Source organism: Gorilla gorilla, chromosome 2 (assembly GCF_029281585.2).
Source record: "Gorilla gorilla gorilla isolate KB3781 chromosome 2, NHGRI_mGorGor1-v2.1_pri, whole genome shotgun sequence".
Classification (NCBI taxonomy): domain Eukaryota; kingdom Metazoa; phylum Chordata; class Mammalia; order Primates; family Hominidae; genus Gorilla; species Gorilla gorilla.
The window spans coordinates 135,635,085-135,655,982 of record NC_086017.1 but is presented as its reverse complement, the minus strand read 5'-3'; the positions used below and the strand labels follow the sequence as shown (position 1 = coordinate 135,655,982).

At 48.8% G+C, this 20,898-nt stretch overlaps 1 protein-coding gene across 2 annotated transcripts in view; it reads left to right on the top strand.

Moving 5' to 3' along the window:
- Positions 1 to 20,898, top strand: part of ITGB5 (integrin subunit beta 5) — a 124,301-nt gene that overhangs the window by 89,811 nt on the left and 13,592 nt on the right. For both annotated transcript variants that reach the window (XM_019023742.4, XM_055383844.2), the window contains exon 10: positions 835 to 1,264. In XM_019023742.4, coding sequence (XP_018879287.2) covers positions 835 to 1,264 — 430 coding nt within the window. The remainder of the gene's footprint in view (positions 1 to 834; positions 1,265 to 20,898) is intronic.

Sequence of the window (20,898 nt, the reverse complement as noted above, 5' to 3'; positions counted from 1 at the left end):
ATCCCTCCCGCACCATCTGCCACCCATCCAGGCTCACCTTGAGCCTGTTTTCAAGGCAATCTGTGAGAAGCTCCTGAGTGAGAAACACTTCCTTACATATTCTGTTTAAAAAGAAAAGGTCTGTCCATGTGCACGGTGCATTTCATCAGTCGGAGACTCTTCTTTAAGACCTCAGGGGCATGGGGGGATTGTGAAAGATGCAGCTATGACAAGCACTCACAGAGGAGGAATTGGGGCACGGGGGGCTCGGGGGTGTCTGGAGAGCAAGCTCTGGAGTCAGCTGAGCCCTTTGCCAGCAGGCACGGGGCCCTCTCTATGGTGGGCCAGGTGGGTGCCCTTCACCCAGCACCCTGTGAGAGTGCCACTGTGCCCCTGCATCTAGCATTGTGCCTGGCACAGAGGCAGCGCCCAGGAAATATTTGTCCACCAAATGACTTTTTAAGTGAGCAGAGAAGAGGCATATGCAGCGGGGCTGGGAAGAGGATAGGACAGAAGAGAAAAGAAAGGGAGAATAAGAACTGTGTGAACTCAAGGAAGCCCTGTAGCTTTCCGCAGGGGCCCATTTCCTCAGGGTCATGAGGATGCAAAGAGATAATGAATGTTAAAGAATTCACCTGTCAAATGTGAGCTCACCTGCGCATTCTCTTCTCCATGAAGCATGGGAGCTTGCTGGTTCTGAGGTCTCTTCCTACTCTGGCCATCTTGGTGGTTCTACCTGAGTGCGTGGAGAGGGCTGGAGTTCGCAGCTGCTCTTCATCAAGGGCCCTGCCCCTGGGTGAATGGGAGACCCTGGCTTGCCACAGCCATGATATCCCTTCTCTTCCTTCTGCCCAGGCATCTTTTGAAGTATCAGTGGAGGCCCGAAGCTGTCCCAGCAGACACACGGAGCATGTGTTTGCCCTGCGGCCGGTGGGATTCCGGGACAGCCTGGAGGTGGGGGTCACCTACAACTGCACGTGCGGCTGCAGCGTGGGGCTGGAACCCAACAGCGCCAGGTGCAGCGGGAGCGGGACCTATGTCTGCGGCCTGTGTGAGTGCAGCCCCGGCTACCTGGGCACCAGGTGCGAGTGCCAGGATGGGGAGAACCAGAGCGTGTACCAGAATCTGTGCCGGGAGGCAGAGGGCAAGCCACTGTGCAGCGGGCGCGGGGACTGCAGCTGCAACCAGTGCTCCTGCTTCGAGAGCGAGTTCGGCAAGATCTATGGGCCTTTCTGTGAGTGCGACAACTTCTCCTGTGCCAGGAACAAGGGAGTCCTCTGCTCAGGTAAGTGTCCCCAGCAAGCACTTTAGCTCTGAGCCAGGCCGAGATGCCGTTAGGACACCCTCCCAAAGCCTGCCTTTTACTCAGTGGTGGTAGAAAGTGTCACTACCATGGCTCTCCTTGGAGAAGACAGTGGGCAAGCCTTGCTACCCGTAGGCAGGAGGTGGGGATCTGTGTGCAGAATACAAAAGCAGAAGGCATTGCCATAAATTGTGGACTCTCAGAATTCGAGGGGCCTGCGTGGGTCATCCACCTTACTTCCTTACTTCCCAATTCATGCAGGACTGGCCTGCACAGCATTCCTGACAGGTAGAGATGTTCAGCCTCTTCTTGATTGCCTCCTGGGACGGGGAACTCACTGGGGCTGGCAGTGGCCATCTGCCCCTTAGCCAATGAACTTATATCTTATTGCTGCTCCCATAACTCACCACAAACCTGTTGGCTTAAAATAATACACATTTAATCCATTACAGTTCTGGAGGCCAGAAGTCTGAATTGGATCTTATTTGGCTAGAATCAAGGTGCCAGCAGGGCTGCATTACCTCCTAAAAGCTCCAGGGGAGAATCTGTGTCCTGGCCTTTTCCAGTTCCTAGAGGCCACCTGTATTCTTTGGCTTGCAGCTCCTTCTTCCATTTTCAAAACCAGCAGAGTAACATCCTCAGATCTCTCTGACTCTGATCTCTGCTTCTGTTGTCAAATCCTTCTCCCTCTCCTACAGACCCTTGTGGCTACAAGGGACCCTCAGTCGAACCCTGGAAAGTCCCCCCATCCCCCGGTCCTCAGCTTACTCACATCTGCACAGTCCCTTTCACCACGTAAGGCCACACAGTCACAGGTTCCAGGGATTAGGATGTGGACATCTCTGGGGACTCTTATTTTTCCTGCCAGAATTCCTCTTTTTTTTTTTTTTTTCTGAAATGGAGTCTCACTCTGTTGCCCAGGCTGGAGTGCAGTGGCAGGATCTCGAATCACTGCAACCTCTGCCTCCCAGGTTCAAGCAATTCTCCTGCCTCAGACTCCCGAGTAGCTGGGATTATAGGCGCCCGCCACCACACTCGGCTAATTTTTGTATTTTTAGTAGAGACGGGGCTTCACCATGTTGGCCAGGCTGGTCTTGAACTCGTGATCTCAAGTGATCCATCCACCTCTGCCTCCCAAAATACTGGGATTATAGACGTGAGCCACTGTGCCTGGCCCAGAATTCCTCTTTATACTGAAGAGAAACTTATTTCTCAATAACTTCCGCCCAATGGTTAACATTCTAGAGTCCCCCTTCCACGTGACAACCTGTCAAACATCTAAAGCTGCTTTATGTTTCTCTGTTCTCTCTTCTGATCTAGGCTAGACACCCCAAGTCTCTTCCTTGTCCGAGGGTTCTATCATTTGTGAAGCATGCTTCACAGAATCAAGTGCGTTACTTGTCATGCTGGATGATGAGGGCTTGGTCCAGGTGATTCAGTGAAGCATGCGTTTCCTGTGATTTGTACATTCCGCTTACATGGATGCACCCTGACAATACATTCACCTTTTTTTATTTTCTTCTTCTTCTTCTTCTCCTTCTCCTTCTCCTCCCTTCTCCCTTCTCCGTCTCTCTTTCTTTCTTTCTTGTTTCTTTTTTTTTTTTTTTTTTTTTTTGAGATGAAGTCTCGCTCTGTTGCCTAGGCTGGAGTGCAGTGGCGCAATCTCAGCTCACTGCAACCTGTGCCTCCCGGGTTCAAGTGATTCTCCTGTCTCAGCCTCCTGACTGGCTGGGATTACAAGCACCCACCACCACGCCTGGCAAATTTTTTTTTTTTTTTTTAAATAGATATGGGGTTTCACCATGTTGGCCAGGCTGGTCTCGAAGTCCTGACCTCAGGTGATCCACCCACCTCAGCCTCCCAATGTGCTGGGATTACAGGTGTGAGCCACTGCGCCCAGCCCACCTTTTCTTTCTGTTAAACAGTCACAGTACACTCTTGAGCTGGTTTTTAACTTCACTACCAAAAGTTTGAGGCTTTTAATTTATTTTATTTTTTAGAACTGTGGTTCAGAAGGAGAGGTACTTTTTTAGTTAGTGTGTTGTGTTGGAGCCCTTAATTTTCTGAATCTAAACACAGGAGTTTACATTGATTCCAGTTAAATGACAACTTGGCAGTTCCCACTCTGGTATTGCGTTCTGATTAAATGCTTCAAAATTGTATCTCAAAGTTTATCTAACACCATGCCACCTGTAAAGGTGGTAAGTAAAACAGTTTTAGGCAGGGCTGTGGTTTCTTCTACACATCATGTATTCTGTGGTTTCCAGGGCTCCCTCCTTAAGAATGGTCTTCCAATTGGGATGGGTGGATTTGAAAGGAACTAAGGGTTCAGCTGGGAAAGAAAGCACAAGGTGCATCTGAAGCAAACCAGGAACGTGCAGATACTCCGTCCTATGGGAGGAGGAATCGTACTGCCACACAGGGTTGCACAGACGTGGGTTAACAAGGGAAGCTTCCTGGAGCGGACTTTGCCGTGAGACAAGCGTGAGTACACCCATGGGCGTCGTGGGACCAGCATGTCTAAAACTGGAGTTGCCCTGGAGAGTGCAGGACTTAGCAATGTCATTGCAGAGTAAAGTAGGTGGAAAAATCAGGATTCAACATGCCAAGCATGCAACAGGGATCAACGCTTTCCTCAGCAGAGTGATGATAGGTTGGTGTTAGCTAGATGGTTCTATCTGGTTAGTAGAAAAAGTTTGGGCTCCATAGCGGGAGGCCTGGGCCTAAGTCCCATCATACCATATCTGCTAGTGTGACTTGGGCATAGAGTTGTTATGAGGAATAAGAGATGTGTGTGAAGCACCCAGTATTTTGCCTGGCACAAAAGGAAAACACGCCCAATGCTGGCTCCTCTATGAGTCAGTGCCACACCCCTCTGGGGGGGCCACACCTGGTGCCCCGTGTGCAGGAGGGCCCCGCCTTCCCCCAGACAGTCCCCAGGCTTTGCCTAAAAAATTCCAGGGTGGTGGAATGGAGTTTCCATTCCTCTTAGTAGCCATAATAAAAGCTCTAAGCAGCCTGGCAGGCTTTTTAGCAGTTTTTCTTTTAAAGAGGTATTAGCAAACGTGACAGAACCATCCCTCCTTCCCCTTCAGGATCCTGAAATAACCCTCTGGTATGTCTTCACCCTAGAAGCCTGCGTGTGTCCATGCAGCCTGGGAGCAAGGGCGTTTGAGTCAGATGCTGTGTGCACGTTTCATCTCCACAGTTCATCAGGCTGTGACCTTGGTTGTCTTGGACTTTGGCTTTTCCTGTCTCCTAAGATGGGCCAACACCATTTGTTTCTGCATTATTTTGAGAATTGAAGGAGAAGACAGAGATGAAGGCCCTGGCCTGGTACTCGGTAGGGAACAGGACCCAGTGGATGTTAGATGCCTCCTCTGTCTCGCTGAGACTGGGCACTTCTCTGAGTACAGAGCCTGGGAGACAGGGCAAGTGGGAGATGGGGTATGAGAGGCCCTCAGTGGGGAATACTGGTCATTTTGGAAACAGGAATATTCCATAGCTGCGTGAAAATGCAGCTTTTTTTTTGCTCACTCATCAGAACCCACAATCCTAAGTTAATCCTGCATTACAGAATTCTGCCAGACTTCATATCCAAAAACCCCTGGTGCTCTATCTCTTTCTCTTCCCTTCACCCCATACAATCCTGCGGGATCGGGAAATGCTCACATCATGGGGTAGACAAACCGGAGGTTTGCCAAGCCCTTGAGGCTCCTAGATCAACGATGCCTGAAGTCACTAACTTCCCTGAGGTTGCAGAATGAATGTCTTTTTTCTTCCCCACTGGAAAAGCCATGGACAATCATTAAAGAAAACTTGAAAAATACAGGGAAGTTGATGGATGTGTGGCCAGTTGGTGCTGTCTGTCTTCTTGGTGACCAGGAGTAATTTGGACCATCTGGGAAACCAGACCTCTTTTCACCCAGGCTGTTTCGTGTGCATCACTTCTGAGGCTGTGTGCTCAGTCAAGACCTTGCCAGAGAGTTGGGGGATTAGCCTTAGGTCGAGAATATTCTGAGCAGTAGTAAGAAATTTAAAAATCATCCATAATTTCATCACTCTTATTTTAAGAGATTAGTTTATTTCCTTCTAAACCTTCCTCTAAGTTAGTATATGTGTGTTTATAGCTGCATACAATTTTGTATGATGCTTTTTTTCCTATAATATTATATCCTAAGGAGCACTTGAAGTCGAATTACTTTAGTAAATCATTGATGAGAACATTTTGAGTGTCTTTCCATTGCACTCCCAACTAGCCTTCTCCACCTCTTCACTTTAAAAGCAACAACTAGTTGAAACGTGACGCTATCCAAGTCTTTCCGGAGAAAATAGTTTCTGGAGTGAGATCATTGTTGTTTGACAGTTTGGGAAGGACTTAAACTGAGTCCAGCTCCAGGCAGGACTTGATAACATGTTCATGCAGTGGCTTCTTTCACAGCGTTATAGCACCAGCCCTTCCTTGTCTCTCAAACCTTACAGCTCAGGAGGGGCTGTGAATGGATGGGTAAGGAATTCCAGTCCCTGGGTCCTTGGCACCTGTGGTCAGCATGGGGCTCCCACTCCAGAATTGCGTGCGTTGGTTTTGAGCTCTTGGGTCACGGCTACATCTGGAGTTGTTGTGGCAGAGAAGCCTGTTTCCCAGCCACCACTCTGCTCTTGAAGGTGCTGACTCAGAGACTCCCAAGCAGCTGACTTCAGCATTCTCTCACAGCTTTACACCCCCGCTTCCCTGCAGCCTGTCTTGGAAGGAAATCGTGTGGTTGTGGTCTATCTTCAGAGTCGGGTTGAGGGGTGCACTTGAAGAAGTGGCTGAGGCAGAGCCAGGGCCAGAATAGGTAGGGTCACCCCAGAGAAACTCCTTCCACTTCACTGGACTCTCTATCAGTAGGAGGCTTACAGTCCTTGTCCCTACCAAGACAGGGCTGGGGGCAAAGCGCAAGACATTACAGGTTTGCAATGTTATCCATCATCAAAATGAGCAGTGAACAAATCCGACTAAGGTCTGGAAGCAATTGAACAACTCTGTTATTACTTTTGTGACACATTGTCATGGGAATGTGTGTGAGCTTGGGGCTCTTGTGTCTCTCCGTGGTTTCTAGAGGCAGCTTGACTTAGAGAATGGTTCTGTCCACAGACTGTTTCTGTGTGTGTGAGGGGAGCTTCCTGGGGCCATCATGAGGATTTCTTTTCTTTTGAGTCTTGTAAAGTATTGACCCATAGAATATGAGAAGCAGGACATGTTCTGTTCAGTTGTTTTTCATGTAATAAAAGATTCTTGCTCAAACTTTGAGTTTCTTTGTTAGTTTCTGTGTCCAAACGGTGCATTTTCTGGGATTTGAGCTACTCCCTTGCGGTACATTGCTGAGGTCAGTTTCAACCCAGATGCTTTCAACCTTCTCTACACTTAAAATGACTGCACTGGAGTACATTGAATCCTTTGCTAATGGTCAGCCTCATTCTTGGGTTCCACATAATGAGGAAATTTAAATCAAATAGGATATACAATTTTGAACAGAGCCCTCTTGGTCTTGTGGCTGTAAGATCTCAAAAGCATCTCTGAGTAAGGTCTCATGTATACGTCTCACCTTTATTTTACCCAAAGTTTGAGCAAGAATTTTTTATTACTATGTGGCAGGCAATTAGAAGTCAAGGGGCATCCTCCGTTCTCTCCCAAACAAAAAAAGAAGAAGAAGAAGAAGCATGGTACTAGTAGCATCATTCCTAGCAGGCCAGGGCCAGCATCCAAGCATGGGTTCTGAGTCTGGGCTAACAGTTCCCGGCCGATTTAGCAAAGTTCTGATAACCCTGTCTAGTTAAAGGCAGTTCTGTTAACCATGTCTAGTTAAAGGCGGTTCTGATAACCCTGTCCAGTTAAAGGCGGTTCTGATAACCCTGTCCAGTCAAAGGCGGTTCTGATAACCCTGTCTAGTTAAAGGCAGTTCTGTTAACCATGTCTAGTTAAAGGCGGTTCTGATAACCCTGTCCAGTTAAAGGCGGTTCTGATAACCCTGTCCAGTCAAAGGCGGTTCTGTTAACCCTGTCTAGTCAAAGGCGGTTCTGATAACCCTGTCCAGTCAAAGGCGGTTCTGATAACCCTGTCCAGTTAAAGGCGGTTCTGATAACCCTGTCCAGTCAAAGGCGGTTCTGATAACCCTGTCCAGTCAAAGGCGGTTCTGATAACCCTGTCCAGTCAAAGGCGGTTCTGATAACCCTGTCCAGTCAAAGGCGGTTCTGATAACCCTGTCCAGTCAACGGCGGTTCTGATAACCCTGTCCAGTCAAAGGCGGTTCTGATAACCCTGTCCAGTCAAAGGCGGTTCTGATAACCCTGTCCAGTCAAAGGCGGTTCTGATAACCCTGTCCAGTCAACGGCGGTTCTGATAACCCTGTCCAGTCAAAGGCGGTTCTGATAACCCTGTCCAGTCAAAGGCGGTTCTGATAATCCTGTCCAGTCAAAGGCGGTTCTGATAACCCTGTCCAGTCAAAGGCGGTTCTGATAACCCTGTCCAGTCAAAGGCGGTTCTGATAACCCTGTCCAGTCAAAGGCGGTTCTGTTAACCCTGTCCAGTCAAAGGTGGTTCTGATAACCCTGTCCAGTCAAAGGCGGTTCTGATAACCCTGTCTAGTCAAAGGCGGTTCTGATAACCCTGTCTAGTCAAAGGCGGTTCTGTTAACCCTGTCTAGTCAACGGCGGTTCTGATAACCCTGTCTAGTCAACGGCGGTTCTGATAACCCTGTCTAGTCAAAAGCGGTTCTGTTAACCCTGTCTAGTCAAAGGCGGTTCTGATAACCCTGTCTAGTCAAAGGCGGTTCTGATAACCCTGTCTAGTTAAAGCCAATCCTGAGATTAAGGCCACATCCTAGGCTTCTTGACTCTTGTCAAACAAAACACCTGCCATGGCAACAGTTATCCAGATACAGTTTTAAAAGTGTTTCTCACCATATTTGTATTGTTTTCTTTAGTAATGTAATTTTCACACTCAGAATCAGTAGCCTGGCAGCCGTCCTTGGGGCTCAGGTTGCTGCTATATCTCTGTCATTGCAATTGGCATATTTCACAAATGGCTTGTTACAGTACTGTCTTGAAGGTGACTTCCATGACAGAGGTCTCCAAAAGTACCTTTTGTTTGTTTTACAATAGAGACAGGGTCTCCCTATGTTTCCCAGGCTGGTCTTGAACTCCTGGGCTCAAGGGATCCTCCCACCTCAGCGTCCCAAAGTGCTAGGATTACAGGTCTGAGCTAAAAGTACCTTTTGAATGAACCTAGGCTGGACATATTTAATCTCCAGGAAAGGGACCTTTTGGCAGGATCACCACCACTGTGTGCTTCTGGTAGGAGCACCTAGAAATTCTTTGGGTTTTTTCACATACATTAATCTCTGCTCAGTTTGATGTTCACCCAGATGCTTCTAGCAAATACAAGGATGCAAAATATATCTTCCAGAGGAAGGACCCCTCTCTCCCAAAGGAAGCCCCCAGGCAGAGCTTCAGAAACCAGTGTAGCAATTTCCCTTACCTGGTATCATAGAAATCCTAAATATGTACATGACAGTGAGGGCCAGGAGAGTCCAGTTCCATTTTGGAACAGGTGGCTCTGAGAACAGAATTTGTTACAGGATTCTTCAGTAACTCATCATAAGGAATGAGACACCTGTGAGTGGTAGTAATACTTCTGCAGGCTACCACGTACAGGGTGGCTAAGGACAATGCATGTTCCTTAGGCAATGATAACACAGGCAGAGCTGCCAGAAACCATGGCAGTAACCAGCACAGAGATGTTTCTCCTTGTCCCCTGCCAGGAATACTGCAAAAGCCTTTAGAGGCCTCCTTATATAATGGAAAGGAAATGGCTCTGGAATGAGACAAACCTAGATTTTTTTAATTATCTATCAAGTAAGGAGGAAAAACCTACCCCAGAAGGGAGTTGTGAGGAACCAACAGGACAGTGTCTATAAAGCTCCTTGCAGGGGCCCTACCACCAAGGGGCACTGAGTATATTTTTCTCCCCCGGGGCTGGGTGCAGTGGCTCACACCTGTAACCCTAGCACTTTGGGAGGCCAAGGTGGTGGGTGGATTGCTTGAGCTCAAGAGTTCAAAACCAGCCTGGGTAACATAGCAAGACCCCGTCTCTACAAAAAATTATCCAGGCATGGTGGCGTGTGCCTGTGGTCCCAGCTACTTGGGAGGCTGAGGTAGGAGGACCACTGGAGCCCAGAAGGTGGAGGTTGCAGTGAGCAGAGATCATGCCACTGCACTCCAGCCTGGGCAACAGAGCAAGACCCTATCTCAAAAAAAAAAAGAGCTATCTGTTTCTAGCCACTACTCAAGTTCACTTGAAAAGCAAAAAGGTACCAAATTGTAGGGCTTGTGATCCTATAATGAAATAATGCATCTTTTAAACTAGTCACATGAGCCAGCTGGGCTGCTCATCTCTGGAGTCAGCCAGCCTCTTGCAGCTTGTGGTTGGAGAAACCAGAGCTTTGGAAAAACCAGAGCTTAGTAAGTATCTGATCTGAGACAATGCAGCTACAAATATAGAAACAACAGTCTCTCATTGAAGGTCATTTTGTGTTAGGCAGGTTGCTGCATTCATCTCATTCAACAAAAGTTCATTGAGCGTTCTTCATAAGTCAAGTGTTGTACTGGCTGCCAGGGATATACAGCTGGAGTTTCAGTCTTGAATTAATTTCTAAATTTTTATTGCCCCTGGAATTTTCCACTTCTTCTCTTGAAACTTTCTGGAAATAAGGAATGGGAATATGAATCATCTTATGCTTCTACCTTTACCATTAAGACTTCTTTGAGATATTGAAAGACAAAAAACAGAGTGTTGGGAAGCATTTTGAGAACCTGCCTTCTCGGTGCTCTGAGCTTAGCTCAGTAAATGGAGTTTTTTCACTGCTTTTGCTTACTGCTCAGATCCTGTGTCCAGAAACATCTTAAGCAACAATTCACCTGTGATTCTGAAAATCTAAGCGTTGGGCCTCCCCTCACCGTCCCCCTCCCTCTACTTAGGAAGAGAAGTTTGCTAGCAGAACCCCGTGGCGAGGATTCTGTGTGTGCCTTTGAACTTCAGGCCTGGTGCTTAAGGTCACGAGGTTTGGCTTGTGAAGGAAATAATGACATTTAAAAAGCAAAGGAAAATACTAGGAAGACCTAAGAATGCCAAAGATAAGATCTTAGTCATGTAGGCTTGAGGTGTGCGTGGTATTAGCCTTTTGATATTATAGGATAACATGCTGGAAACTTTTCCATGTTTCAATTTAAAACTGTGAGAGACCTCTGGTGGCTGAAATGGTTATTCTTAAGGATCCTTTTGTTCCATTTCTTAGGGGTTGAACTGACACTTTGAGTTTGGTCTTGGTTTTAGATACTTCAACATAGTTGGTTATTTACAGGCTTCTGCTGCTCAGTGCCTCTGGTGAGGTGGGGCAGGTCTGGATGGAGCTATGTTGATCTTTGGGGTGAGTGTCTGTCATGCTCAGAACACTGACCTAAGAGCTCCACCCAGATCCAAAAGCTCCCTTGAGTCTGGAAGTTGCTCCGAGTCTGATCTGCTCAAAGGTTTCCTTCCTCTTTCCAGGGCTCCCTCCTGGGCTCTGACTGTTGTTCTCTGACCCAGAGGAGGGAACCTGCTGTAACTCCATCCCATAGCCGCCACCCCCAAAGTCTATCAGGTGAGTCCAGATGTCCCTAAGCTAAAGAAATATGCAACCCAGGTTGATATGTTATTTGACGTCATGAAGTTGGCCTTTAGCAACAGGCAAAACTGTAATAACACAAGGAGAATCTTTTTTTTTTTTAAGAGACAGGGTCTTGCCCTGTTGACTAGGCTGGAGTGCAGTGGTACACTCAGTAGCCTACTGCAGCCTCAAACTCCTGGGCTCAAGCAATCCTCCCTTCTCAGCCTTCCAAAGTGTTGGGATTACAGATGTGAGCCACTGCACCCAGCTGAGAATCTGTTTTAATGGCCTTTTCACTATATTGAGATCATTTCCCTGGAAACAAACAGGCTCGTTTGTTAGTGTTTTGCACTCATCATGAGCAAGCCCTAACTAGGAGGATTTTTTTGCATCTCATGCCTTTCCTAGCAGAGCCTGTCACACACGGTGTGTCTACAGTGCATTGCCTGCTTCGACTATTTACATTGGGGAAAATTGAAGCCCAGAATCTGAACTAGGGCTCTTTGTGATTTTTGATTATAGAGTCAGACAGGGAGAACCTTGCACTGCCTTTTGCAGGTAAACAATGAGCTCATTTCTACCTAAATTTACTTTTTTTGGTTAACTTAAGACCCTTCCCACCACCCTGGCACTTAGCCTACATTTTCCAAGTCCTACCTTATAAGCATTCTTTATCTCTGTCAAAATTTTAGGAAATATTTAGCCCGTTTTCCTAAGTGAGTTTCTCTAGGTTACATAAGGATATGTCAGACACAGTGAACCAGGCCTGAAGGATACACATGGACCAAGCAACTGCCTGAGGTACTCATCATTTCGTGACTATAATTTGATGAAAGACATAGAGCTCTTCTTAGTATTCAGTGGGTATCTGGCTGTTGTTATTGGTGATGCTGAACCTACAAGTGCACCTTTGTTTTTTTGGGTTTTTTTTTTTTTTTGAGATGGAGTCTCGTTCTGTTCCCCAGGCTGGAGTGCAGTGGCACGATCTTGGCTCACTGCAACCTCTGCCTCCCGGGTTCACGCAATTCTCCTGCATCAGCCACCTGAGTAGCTGGGATTACAGGCGCCTGCCACCACACCTGGCTAATTTTTTGTGTATTTTTAGTAGAGACAGGGTTTCACTATGTTGGCCAGACTGGTCTCGAACTCCTGACCTCGTGATCTGCCCACCTTGGCCTCCCAAAGTGCTGGGATTATAGGCGTGAGCCACCGCGCCCGGACACAAGTGCACCTTTGTTAGTCTCTTCTAATTTATAAAACGCCCTTGACATGAATGATCTCATTTACTTGTTGTTATTACTGTGCCAGGAGATTGGTGTGCTGTCACTCACCCTGCCCTTGTGGGAGGCTACAGCTGAGAAGACTGGCATGTGGGCCACACTCCCCACTGAAATTTTGGGCCGAAAGTCTTGACCCAAACAACGTCTACCTCCCCTAACTCTAGGGGGCTGCTCTTCTGCTGAGCAGCTGCTTCCCTGCCGTCTCATGGCTTGACTGGGGTCCCAGCAGCCAGGCTTCAGTGTGGCCTACACATGGGACATTCCAAACCACCTCCGTCCTTTGAGAAGGCAGCTAGTCTCTGAACAGTGGCCAGCCTGGGGTGGAATATGGGAACTGTTAACCAACCACAACACCATGACAGTTTCCAGTTTGAAAATAGTAACCCTCGCATCCTGTTGCGGTGACCAAGAGGGTGGCGAGTTCACACTTTCCAGATGTGATTGGCATTTCCCCAGAAGTGCCTGCCAGGTGGATTGGGCAGGTTAAGCCAAACCTAAGGTGTTGACCTGAAGTACCTCTGTTTCTTTTGGCTACAGCCTTCTGTTTTTCTTTCTGAATCAGCATTCTCAGGGTCCTAGAAGAGGACTATGGTTGATTTCACTCAGCTGGTTTTAGACTTCTTTGAAACTGGAAAGGTGAATTCATTAAAAAACACAGGATTTGTCCATCTTCCCTCCACTGCCTTAATCTCCCTGTGACATGGCAGCTGGGCATCGGCATTGATTTTGTTTGTTGTTGTCGTTGTTTGAGATAGGGTCTCACTGTCTCTCCTAGACTGGCGTGTGAATCACAGCTCATTGCAGGCTTGAACTCCTGGGCTCAAGCAATCCTCCCATCTCAGCCTTCCAAGTAGCTGGGACTACAGGCATGTGCCACCATGTCTGGCTAATTTTTAATTTTTTCGTAGAGATGGGGTCTCACTGTGTTGCCCAGGCTGGTCTACAACTCAAGGGATCCTCCCACCTCAGCCTCCCAAACTGCTGGGATTACAGGCATAAGCCACTGCACCCAGCTGGCATCAGCATTGAGAAATCAGGTGGCTAAGACCAGAAAGGCAAAGATAGCCTTTGAGACAGTTCTGTTGCTTTTTACAATGGAGTCTTAGCTTTCTAGCCAGTACCATCATCTCAGAAAGTTAATGTTGAGGTTTGGAGAACCTTGGCTTAAAGCAATATCACCTTATTTTTTTTTATAGCAGTGGTATTTTGCTACTCAGATACAGAATGCCCCATGTAGTCCAGCCGATGAAGGACAAAAGGTGAGGGGCTTGTCAGGGCATTGCCTGTTGGGAAACACCATCAGCTGACTGATGGGGCTGGTTTGTTAACAATATGCCGCGGACAGAGGAGCAGCTGTCCCTGAGACTAAAGATGTGTCATTGTTTGTATCTCTAAAGAGCTTTTTGCTGGAGAAACCCAAACAATGTGCAAGAACAGTGGGAGATGCAAGGCTGCGATTTCAGTGTGACCACAACCATGTTCTTCCAGAGAAAAGAGAATTCTTAATTGTCTTTTTCTCATGTTACTCTGAAGTCTCTGGGTTTCTTGGACATTTGTTAAGAATCTGAAATATCTCAAGAATCACATTTAAGTTCTTCAGGTATCAATAATATTTCTGTCCCTTTTCTTATGTCCAGCATTGGATGTCTTCCCCCAGGGTTTGAGGTTTGTCCTGGTGATATTGTCAACCACAACCAAACGACAGCATGTTCTGAGCATCTTCTACACGCCTGACACCATGCTAGGTGTGGGGCACAGAAACATAAAACAGAGGCTTTGATTGCGTGTGGGTTTGTAGGCTAATGAAATGAGGCAGACCAGCAAACAAACAAGTCCATCAGTGTGCCAAGTGATTCTATACCTACGTCTCTTAACTAAGTCTTCTGGTCAGCTTTTGAACATGCTGAGGTCTGTTTAATCTCTCTCTCTCTCTTTTTTTTTTTTTTTTTTTTTTGAGACGGAGTCTCGCTCTGTTGCCCAGGGTGGAGTGCAGTGGTGCAATCTTGGCCCATTGCAACCTCCGCCTCCCTGGTTCAAGCAATTATCATGTCTCAGCCTCTGGAGTAGCTGGAATTACAGGCGCCTGCCACCACGCCCGGCTAATTTTTGTATTTTTAGTAGAGACAGGGTTTTATCATGTTGCCCAGGTTTGTCTCGAACTCCTGACCTCAAGTGATCCACCCACCTCAGCCTCCCAGAGTGTTGGGATTACAGGCATGAGCCACCATACCCAGCCTGTTTAATCTTAAAATATTTAAAAAAAAAAAAAAAAAAGAAAGAAAGGGAAAATAATAGAAAATAAAAACCCTATCATCAGTCTGCACCACACTCACTGCGAACTCCCCTTTCCTCCATATTCACAACCACATTTTTTTTTTCTTTTTTTTGAGACGGAGTTTCACTCTTGTCGCCCAAGCTAGAGTGCAATGGCGCAATCTCAGCTCACTGCAACCTCCTCCACCTCCTGGGTTCAAGCAATTTTTCTGCCTCAGCCTTCTGAGTAGCTGGGATTACAAGCGTGTGCCACCACACCCAGCTAATTTTTGTATTTTTAGTGGAGACAGGGTTTCACCATGATGGTCGGGCTGGTCTCAAATTCCTGACCTCAGGTGATCCTCCCGCCTCAGCCTCCCAAAGTGCTGGGATTACAGCCGTGAGCCACCGTGCCCAGCCCACAACCACATCCTAAAAACAGTTGTCTACACTTGCTGCCTTCCTTCACTGACTCCCTGTCAGTCCTTAACTCAGTCTAATTTGGATTCAGTCCTGTGACTCCACTAAAATAGTCTTCCCGTGTCCCCGGTGACCTTGTCTTGATAAATCTATGGGCTCTCAGCCCTCATCGTACTTGACTTCTCGGCTGTAGTGGACTCTGTTGACCATGCCCTCCTTGAAATGCTCTCTTCCCATAGTGGTAAGGAGTGTGGGCTTCTGGTCAAACCGATATGGGTGAAGTTCCAGCCCTGCCACCTACCTGCTGTGTGGTTTTGGATCAGTTACTTGGCTTCTCTGTGCCTCATTTCCACATCTGTAAAAATTAGAGTAATAATTGTACCACAACATAGGGTTATTATTGGGAGGACTAATGAATGAGATAATCCATGTAAAATGCTTAGAACCATGCCTAGCCTACTGTAAGAATTCCATAAAGTTTTACTATTATTAAGAGATTTTAATGGCTTGTTATCTCAGTGGAATTACAACTTCCCAGAAGGCAGTAAACATTGAAGTACAACATACATTTCTCTATTGCACATTGACTAAGAATATCCCTGATCCTATAAGATAGACAAGGCACTATTCCTCTCTTACTGGTGAGGAACCTGGACCGCTGCCCACAGCCAGCAGGTAGGGAGGTGAGGTTGCATGGCAGCACCGCTCAGAGAGGACTTCCCCAGCAGGTCTGAGGAGTTGCACAGTGGAGGGACAGGGATAGGACCTAGGAGAGCAGGGGAGACATTCCACCAAAGCTGAGTTCTAGGGGTGGTTTTAAGCAAGGGAGAGCTGTACTTTCTTTGTGAAAGAAACAGCCCTTAGTTGGCAAGTTCTCCAATCCATGACTCCCCCAGGCATGGTAATGCTGTTTACAAGCGCAGGAAACCCATGGTGAGAACAAAACTTTTCAAGAGCAACTTCTCTCTTGCCCTTGGAGATTTATTTAGTTGCTACTGAGGTGCCTGGACCCAAGCTGAGATCCCTTGTGAGGAAGTTGGGAACACGTCCTGTGCGTTTCAGAAATCTCTGTTCTTTACTTTTTCTACAATCAACACCAGCACATGGAGGGGAGAGGGAAAATAGTGGGATGGGCACATTGCTGTGGGGACCAGGCTTGGAGACACCCTGAGAACACCAGGCAGCACAGGTCAGGTGGGGACACATGAGGGCATGGGAGGACAAGGGGTCTGTTACGTAATCCCAACCTGCTTGTCAGCAGAGCCAGGAATAGCGCTTCTTAGGAGGGATTTCCCCCCAGGAAATCTTCAAAGCCCCAGACAGAGGCCGCAGTCTTTGGAAGCTTATGTATGTGTTTGGCCACAGTGAGCCCATCCCGGGTCTGGCTCTGGTGCTCCAGAGAGGACTGTGGTTGGCCCAGCATGTGAGCGCCAAGCAGGTCTGTCACCGAGCTCTCCCCAGCCACTGCGCGTTCTGCGCTTAGTAATCTCATCCCCGGCTGCCCTGGCTCGGCAGTGTCACACGGCCCTCAGCCACACAGACACCAGCGAACTGAAGCACACAGCTGCTGACTTGGCTTCCTGCTCTGCCTACGACAGTTGATGGAGAGTTCCAGAAGCTGGGCCCAGAGTCTCACACAGAGCTGGCTAGAACACACATGAAATCTGACTTTGGGTGATAGGGAAACTACCTCCCATGTGTAAAGGCTTCCAGCCACACTCCCTCTATGTCTTTGAGCCACTTCCTGTTTACATGGCCACCTTTTCGGAGGAGAGGGGAAGAGGGAGGAGGAGGGGACACTGCCGGGGAGAGGGGAGGGTTCCCTGGGGGATGTGAGGAAAGTGGGGAAACACAGCGGGGGACACTAAGGCAGAAACTGAGATGAGACGATGAGAGGAAGTGAGTGTATGTGCAGGAGACACTGACCGTGGGCATGGGGGTGGGGGACAGGGCTGTGAGAAGAGAGAAGGGGACGGCCCTCCTGTCTCAGGCACTGAGCCCAGTCCTCCCTCTTCAGCCTTCTGTGAGCCAGAATGGACTCCCGAAGGGGATGGAGCTGTGCTGAGGGAAGCCAAGGAAGCCACAGTGCATTCCAGAGCTAGTGGAAACTATTTTTGAGCCAGCTATGGAGAGATGATTTGTACCCTGAGGGCCTGACGTCTGCCTGGTTATAACACTGAGCTGGGTGAGGATGGGAAGAAGAGAACCCCTCCTCATTTCTGCCCCATCCCAAGCTGGCTCCTTCCTTCCTGCAGCCCCACTGCGGTCCTGCTAGCCCTCTGCGGTCACGCATGGCTGCCTTGGGCCTCTGCAGACCCAGAGTGGTGTTTGGGGGTGAATGGAGCAGTGGCTTGTTCCTGGGCCAGAGTTGAGGGTCCCTGTGCCCTGCCTCAGAGGCCCTGCTGAGGGTCCCCATGGTCCCTGTGCCCTGCCTCAGAGGCCTCCCTGAGGGTCCCTGTGCCCTGCCTCAGAGGCCTCGCTGAGGGCCACTGTGCCCTGCTCTGGCATGCCTCAGGGAGCTCCCCACGCAGGGCAGAAGGGGGCCTCTGTGGTGTGAGCCTCCCCGCCAAGGCTCAGACTGGCCGAGCAGCTCCCTCAGGCTCTGGGTGTTCTCAGTCCTGGCTGTTCTTGCTTCCGACTGGGCATGGCCTCGGTAACCTCATGAGGCCCTTTAGCTGTGGAAGTCTGTGATTTAAGCTGACAAAAAGGGTACCCCTGCACATCCTCCAAAAAGACCTGCGCCAAGCTCCCCCCACACCCCGCCATGATAAGGCAGTGATGTTTAATAAGCCAACACTATTCTAAGTGGTTTATAGAGGTTAAGCGAGCTAACTCACACAACAACCCTACCCGCAAGGCATTTTTACTGGCCCCATTTAAATATACAAATGGGTGAAACGGCAGCCACTGCTGGTAAATAGCAGAATCAGGAGGCCGGCCCAGGCAGCCTGATTCCAGAATCCCTGTGTTAACCACCGCACTCCACTGCCCCCTTTTCCAGGTGGTTCTTCATAGCCCAGCTCTGTTCTCCACTGCCCATGTTTCATGGTGAACAGGCTCCTCTTCATCCTCAGCCTTATGCACAACTTCCCACTTGCTCCTTCTCCTGGGTCTGTTGGTGCCTGAGACCACAGGGTAGGGGGAGGTTGGGGAGGCTGGTGGTGGGAGGCCTCCCACACCCAGGTCACACGTTTCTCGCCCCCCAGTACTGCCTTTGGTTCATTGCCTTCCATCCCCTTTGCTCCCTCTTTTGAGATTGTCCCATCCCTCCACTTTTCCTGTCACATACCTCCTGGTTACCCCCTACATTCCCCAAAGACCTTGATCCTGCCTCACACTCTCGCCCTCTGCCCCGAGTTCTGCTGTACTGGGTGCCTTGCCTTTCCCTGTGGACAAGCTGTACTACATGTGGGTCTCCGAGTTCCTAGAGTGTCAACTCCAGTGGCACCCATGGCAATGCCAGCTCCCGTGTCCTGATGCCCCATGTGTCAGAGATCACTTGGAAGAGCACTGATGTTTCTGACAGCATTCCTGCAAGGGAGGCATTATCCTCGTCAACACAGGAGGGAACGGATCATCAGAGAAGTTTAGGGACCTGCCCAAGGTGACCCAGGGATCTGAACTGAGCTCCAGCCCACACCCTCAGCTTGTCACACAGCTGGTCACCCTGTTTCCCTGAACTCCTCTGCTGTTGGAACTTAAGGCTTCAGCATCTCCCCATGGCCACACCCTCGCCCTCAGCCCAGCCTCTCCTTCCTCCCACTCCATCTCTACTGTGATCTCTTCAGAGTTTGCCATTCCCTTGATTCCTTCATTTCCCCATCCTGCACGACTTTCTTCTGAATGGTTCTCTTTAATCTGAAGAATGCTCAAATGTATCCCATCTGCAAAATCCCCCATCTTCCTTGTCCCCCATCTCCACCTGTCCCCACACAACTAGGTTACCTGTGGGAGTTCCCTACGCTCACTGTCACCACCTCCTTACCCCCTGCAGGCTGGATTCTGTCCTCACTGCTTTGTGGTGCAGCCTGGTAGCTGCTTTAGGATTTGCCTGCCTTGACCTCCACAGAGCGTCGATGCTGGGGCTTCCTCTCACGTCTTCCTGGGCTGACAGGGCCACTGGCTCCCCTTCTGCCTCCCAGCCTGCCCCTTCCTCTGAATAGCCAGGATTCAATTTTATAAGAGGAGGCAAAAAGCTGTGTCTTGGCCCATAGCCCACACAAGCACTTTTGCTGATGGAAAGCTGTTGAATTCTATAAAGCTGAAAATCTGTATAAATAGACACATTTACAACTTCCTGTCCATTTGGCTATCAATCATTGTAACAAAGGTACTAATAATAACTTGCATGTGTAGCAGTTCACAGCTTGCACAGGGATTTCACATGTCCTTCAATATCCCTATCTACGTGTAATGAAAATATTTTTTCCGCAGGCACTATTAAATTCAACTCACTTTGCCAAGGTAGCATTAGATGTTAGCTTTGTTTTGATGAAGAGTCCTGACTTAGGTCCTCTGAGCACTGTCAGCCAGGATGTTGTTCCCAATCCCCATGATGGTGATTGATAGGTTATTGATCCTTGGGACAGGGCCAAATGACGCTGATCCTTTTGATGACATGTGTTCCTCCTAGGGCAGTAGGAGGGTCTGGGGCTGACCAGAAGATGCCGGCAATCTCTGAGCACGCAGGCTGAGGGAAAGGCAGGTCGAGGCTCAACTGCGGGAGCTGAGACATTTGGATTGGGATAAAATGTGACCAGGCCTGTGTAGCTTTTGACTGTCTGTGTGGGTCACGCTTTCTAAAGGAGTCTTGGAAGTCTTGGTTTCAACCAAGGTGGCCCGGTAGTTGTGACTTGTGTGCCAGCTCCCACCACTTGGTAGAACCTACTTGGAGGACTGCATTGAGGATTCTGAGGGCAAGCCCAGGCCCCTTGGAGAAGACTCCTATGAGGAGACAGCGATGCCTGCCACAAGTGTGGAGAAGGAGATGTGCAGCGTCTGCTATCACTGCTTTAGGCTGTCTCTGAAAGGCAGGGAACTACCCAAGGTAAACTCAACTGGGACTATTATCAGAGTCACAGAGGACAAGCATTCTGGTGGCTTCAGTGATTTCATCAAGTGTGAAGCCTGGGGCTTATTTTCTGGTTTGGCTGGCTAGGGCTTTGCTTTGGAGTCATCAAATATTGGAGGCCAAAAAGCCATGTAGATGAAGGTTTTCTGATGTCCCACAGCCCCTCCGCGGCTCCCACAACCCCAGAAACGGGCTGGGCTCCACACACCACTGCTTTCCTGGCAGCTTCTGGCTGGGCTCAAGGGTGGTAGGAAGCTTTTAGGAATGGCCAGCAGCTCTGGCCTTGGGTCTTGTCCCTCTCCAAGGAACGGTGGTGACCTCTGGTGAGCCACCAGCTCTCACCCTCTCCTACCCTTGACTCCTAACTCCTCTTCTTATACCCTAGGTCGGGGGCACACTCAACCGCCCTGACCTTGGGCTAGGCTGTGGAACTCTCAGGCCTGCAAGGTATCAGACATACTTAAAGCAGCTAGGCTTCCCCGCCCCCCAGCCATCCCAGGGGAAATGAAGAGCAGCAGGCACCCTGCCTGGCTCCCCTCTGCAGCGAACAGGCCTTTTCACAAGGAAGGCCCGTTCCCTTAACACACATGCCTCACCCCAAGCCCAGGCCCTTCAGCAAAAGAATAGGCTACCTCCAAACCTTTGACCCTTCGGCATATTGTGCCACATTGTATTTGGATAATTTTATGGTGCAGCCAACAACAATTAGAGTAGGAAAGAAAACAACACCCGCCTGGCCTCTGTGCCATCTTTGTTGCTTAGCGCTGAGCATGCCTTTTACTTTTTATATGTTTGTGTTGTGGGGATGGTGTGATGGACAAGCCATCAGAGAGTGCCAGAGCCGTATTAAGTCTACCCTTGGAGTGCATCAGTGTCTGCAACTCACTTTGTAATGTATCTTTAAAA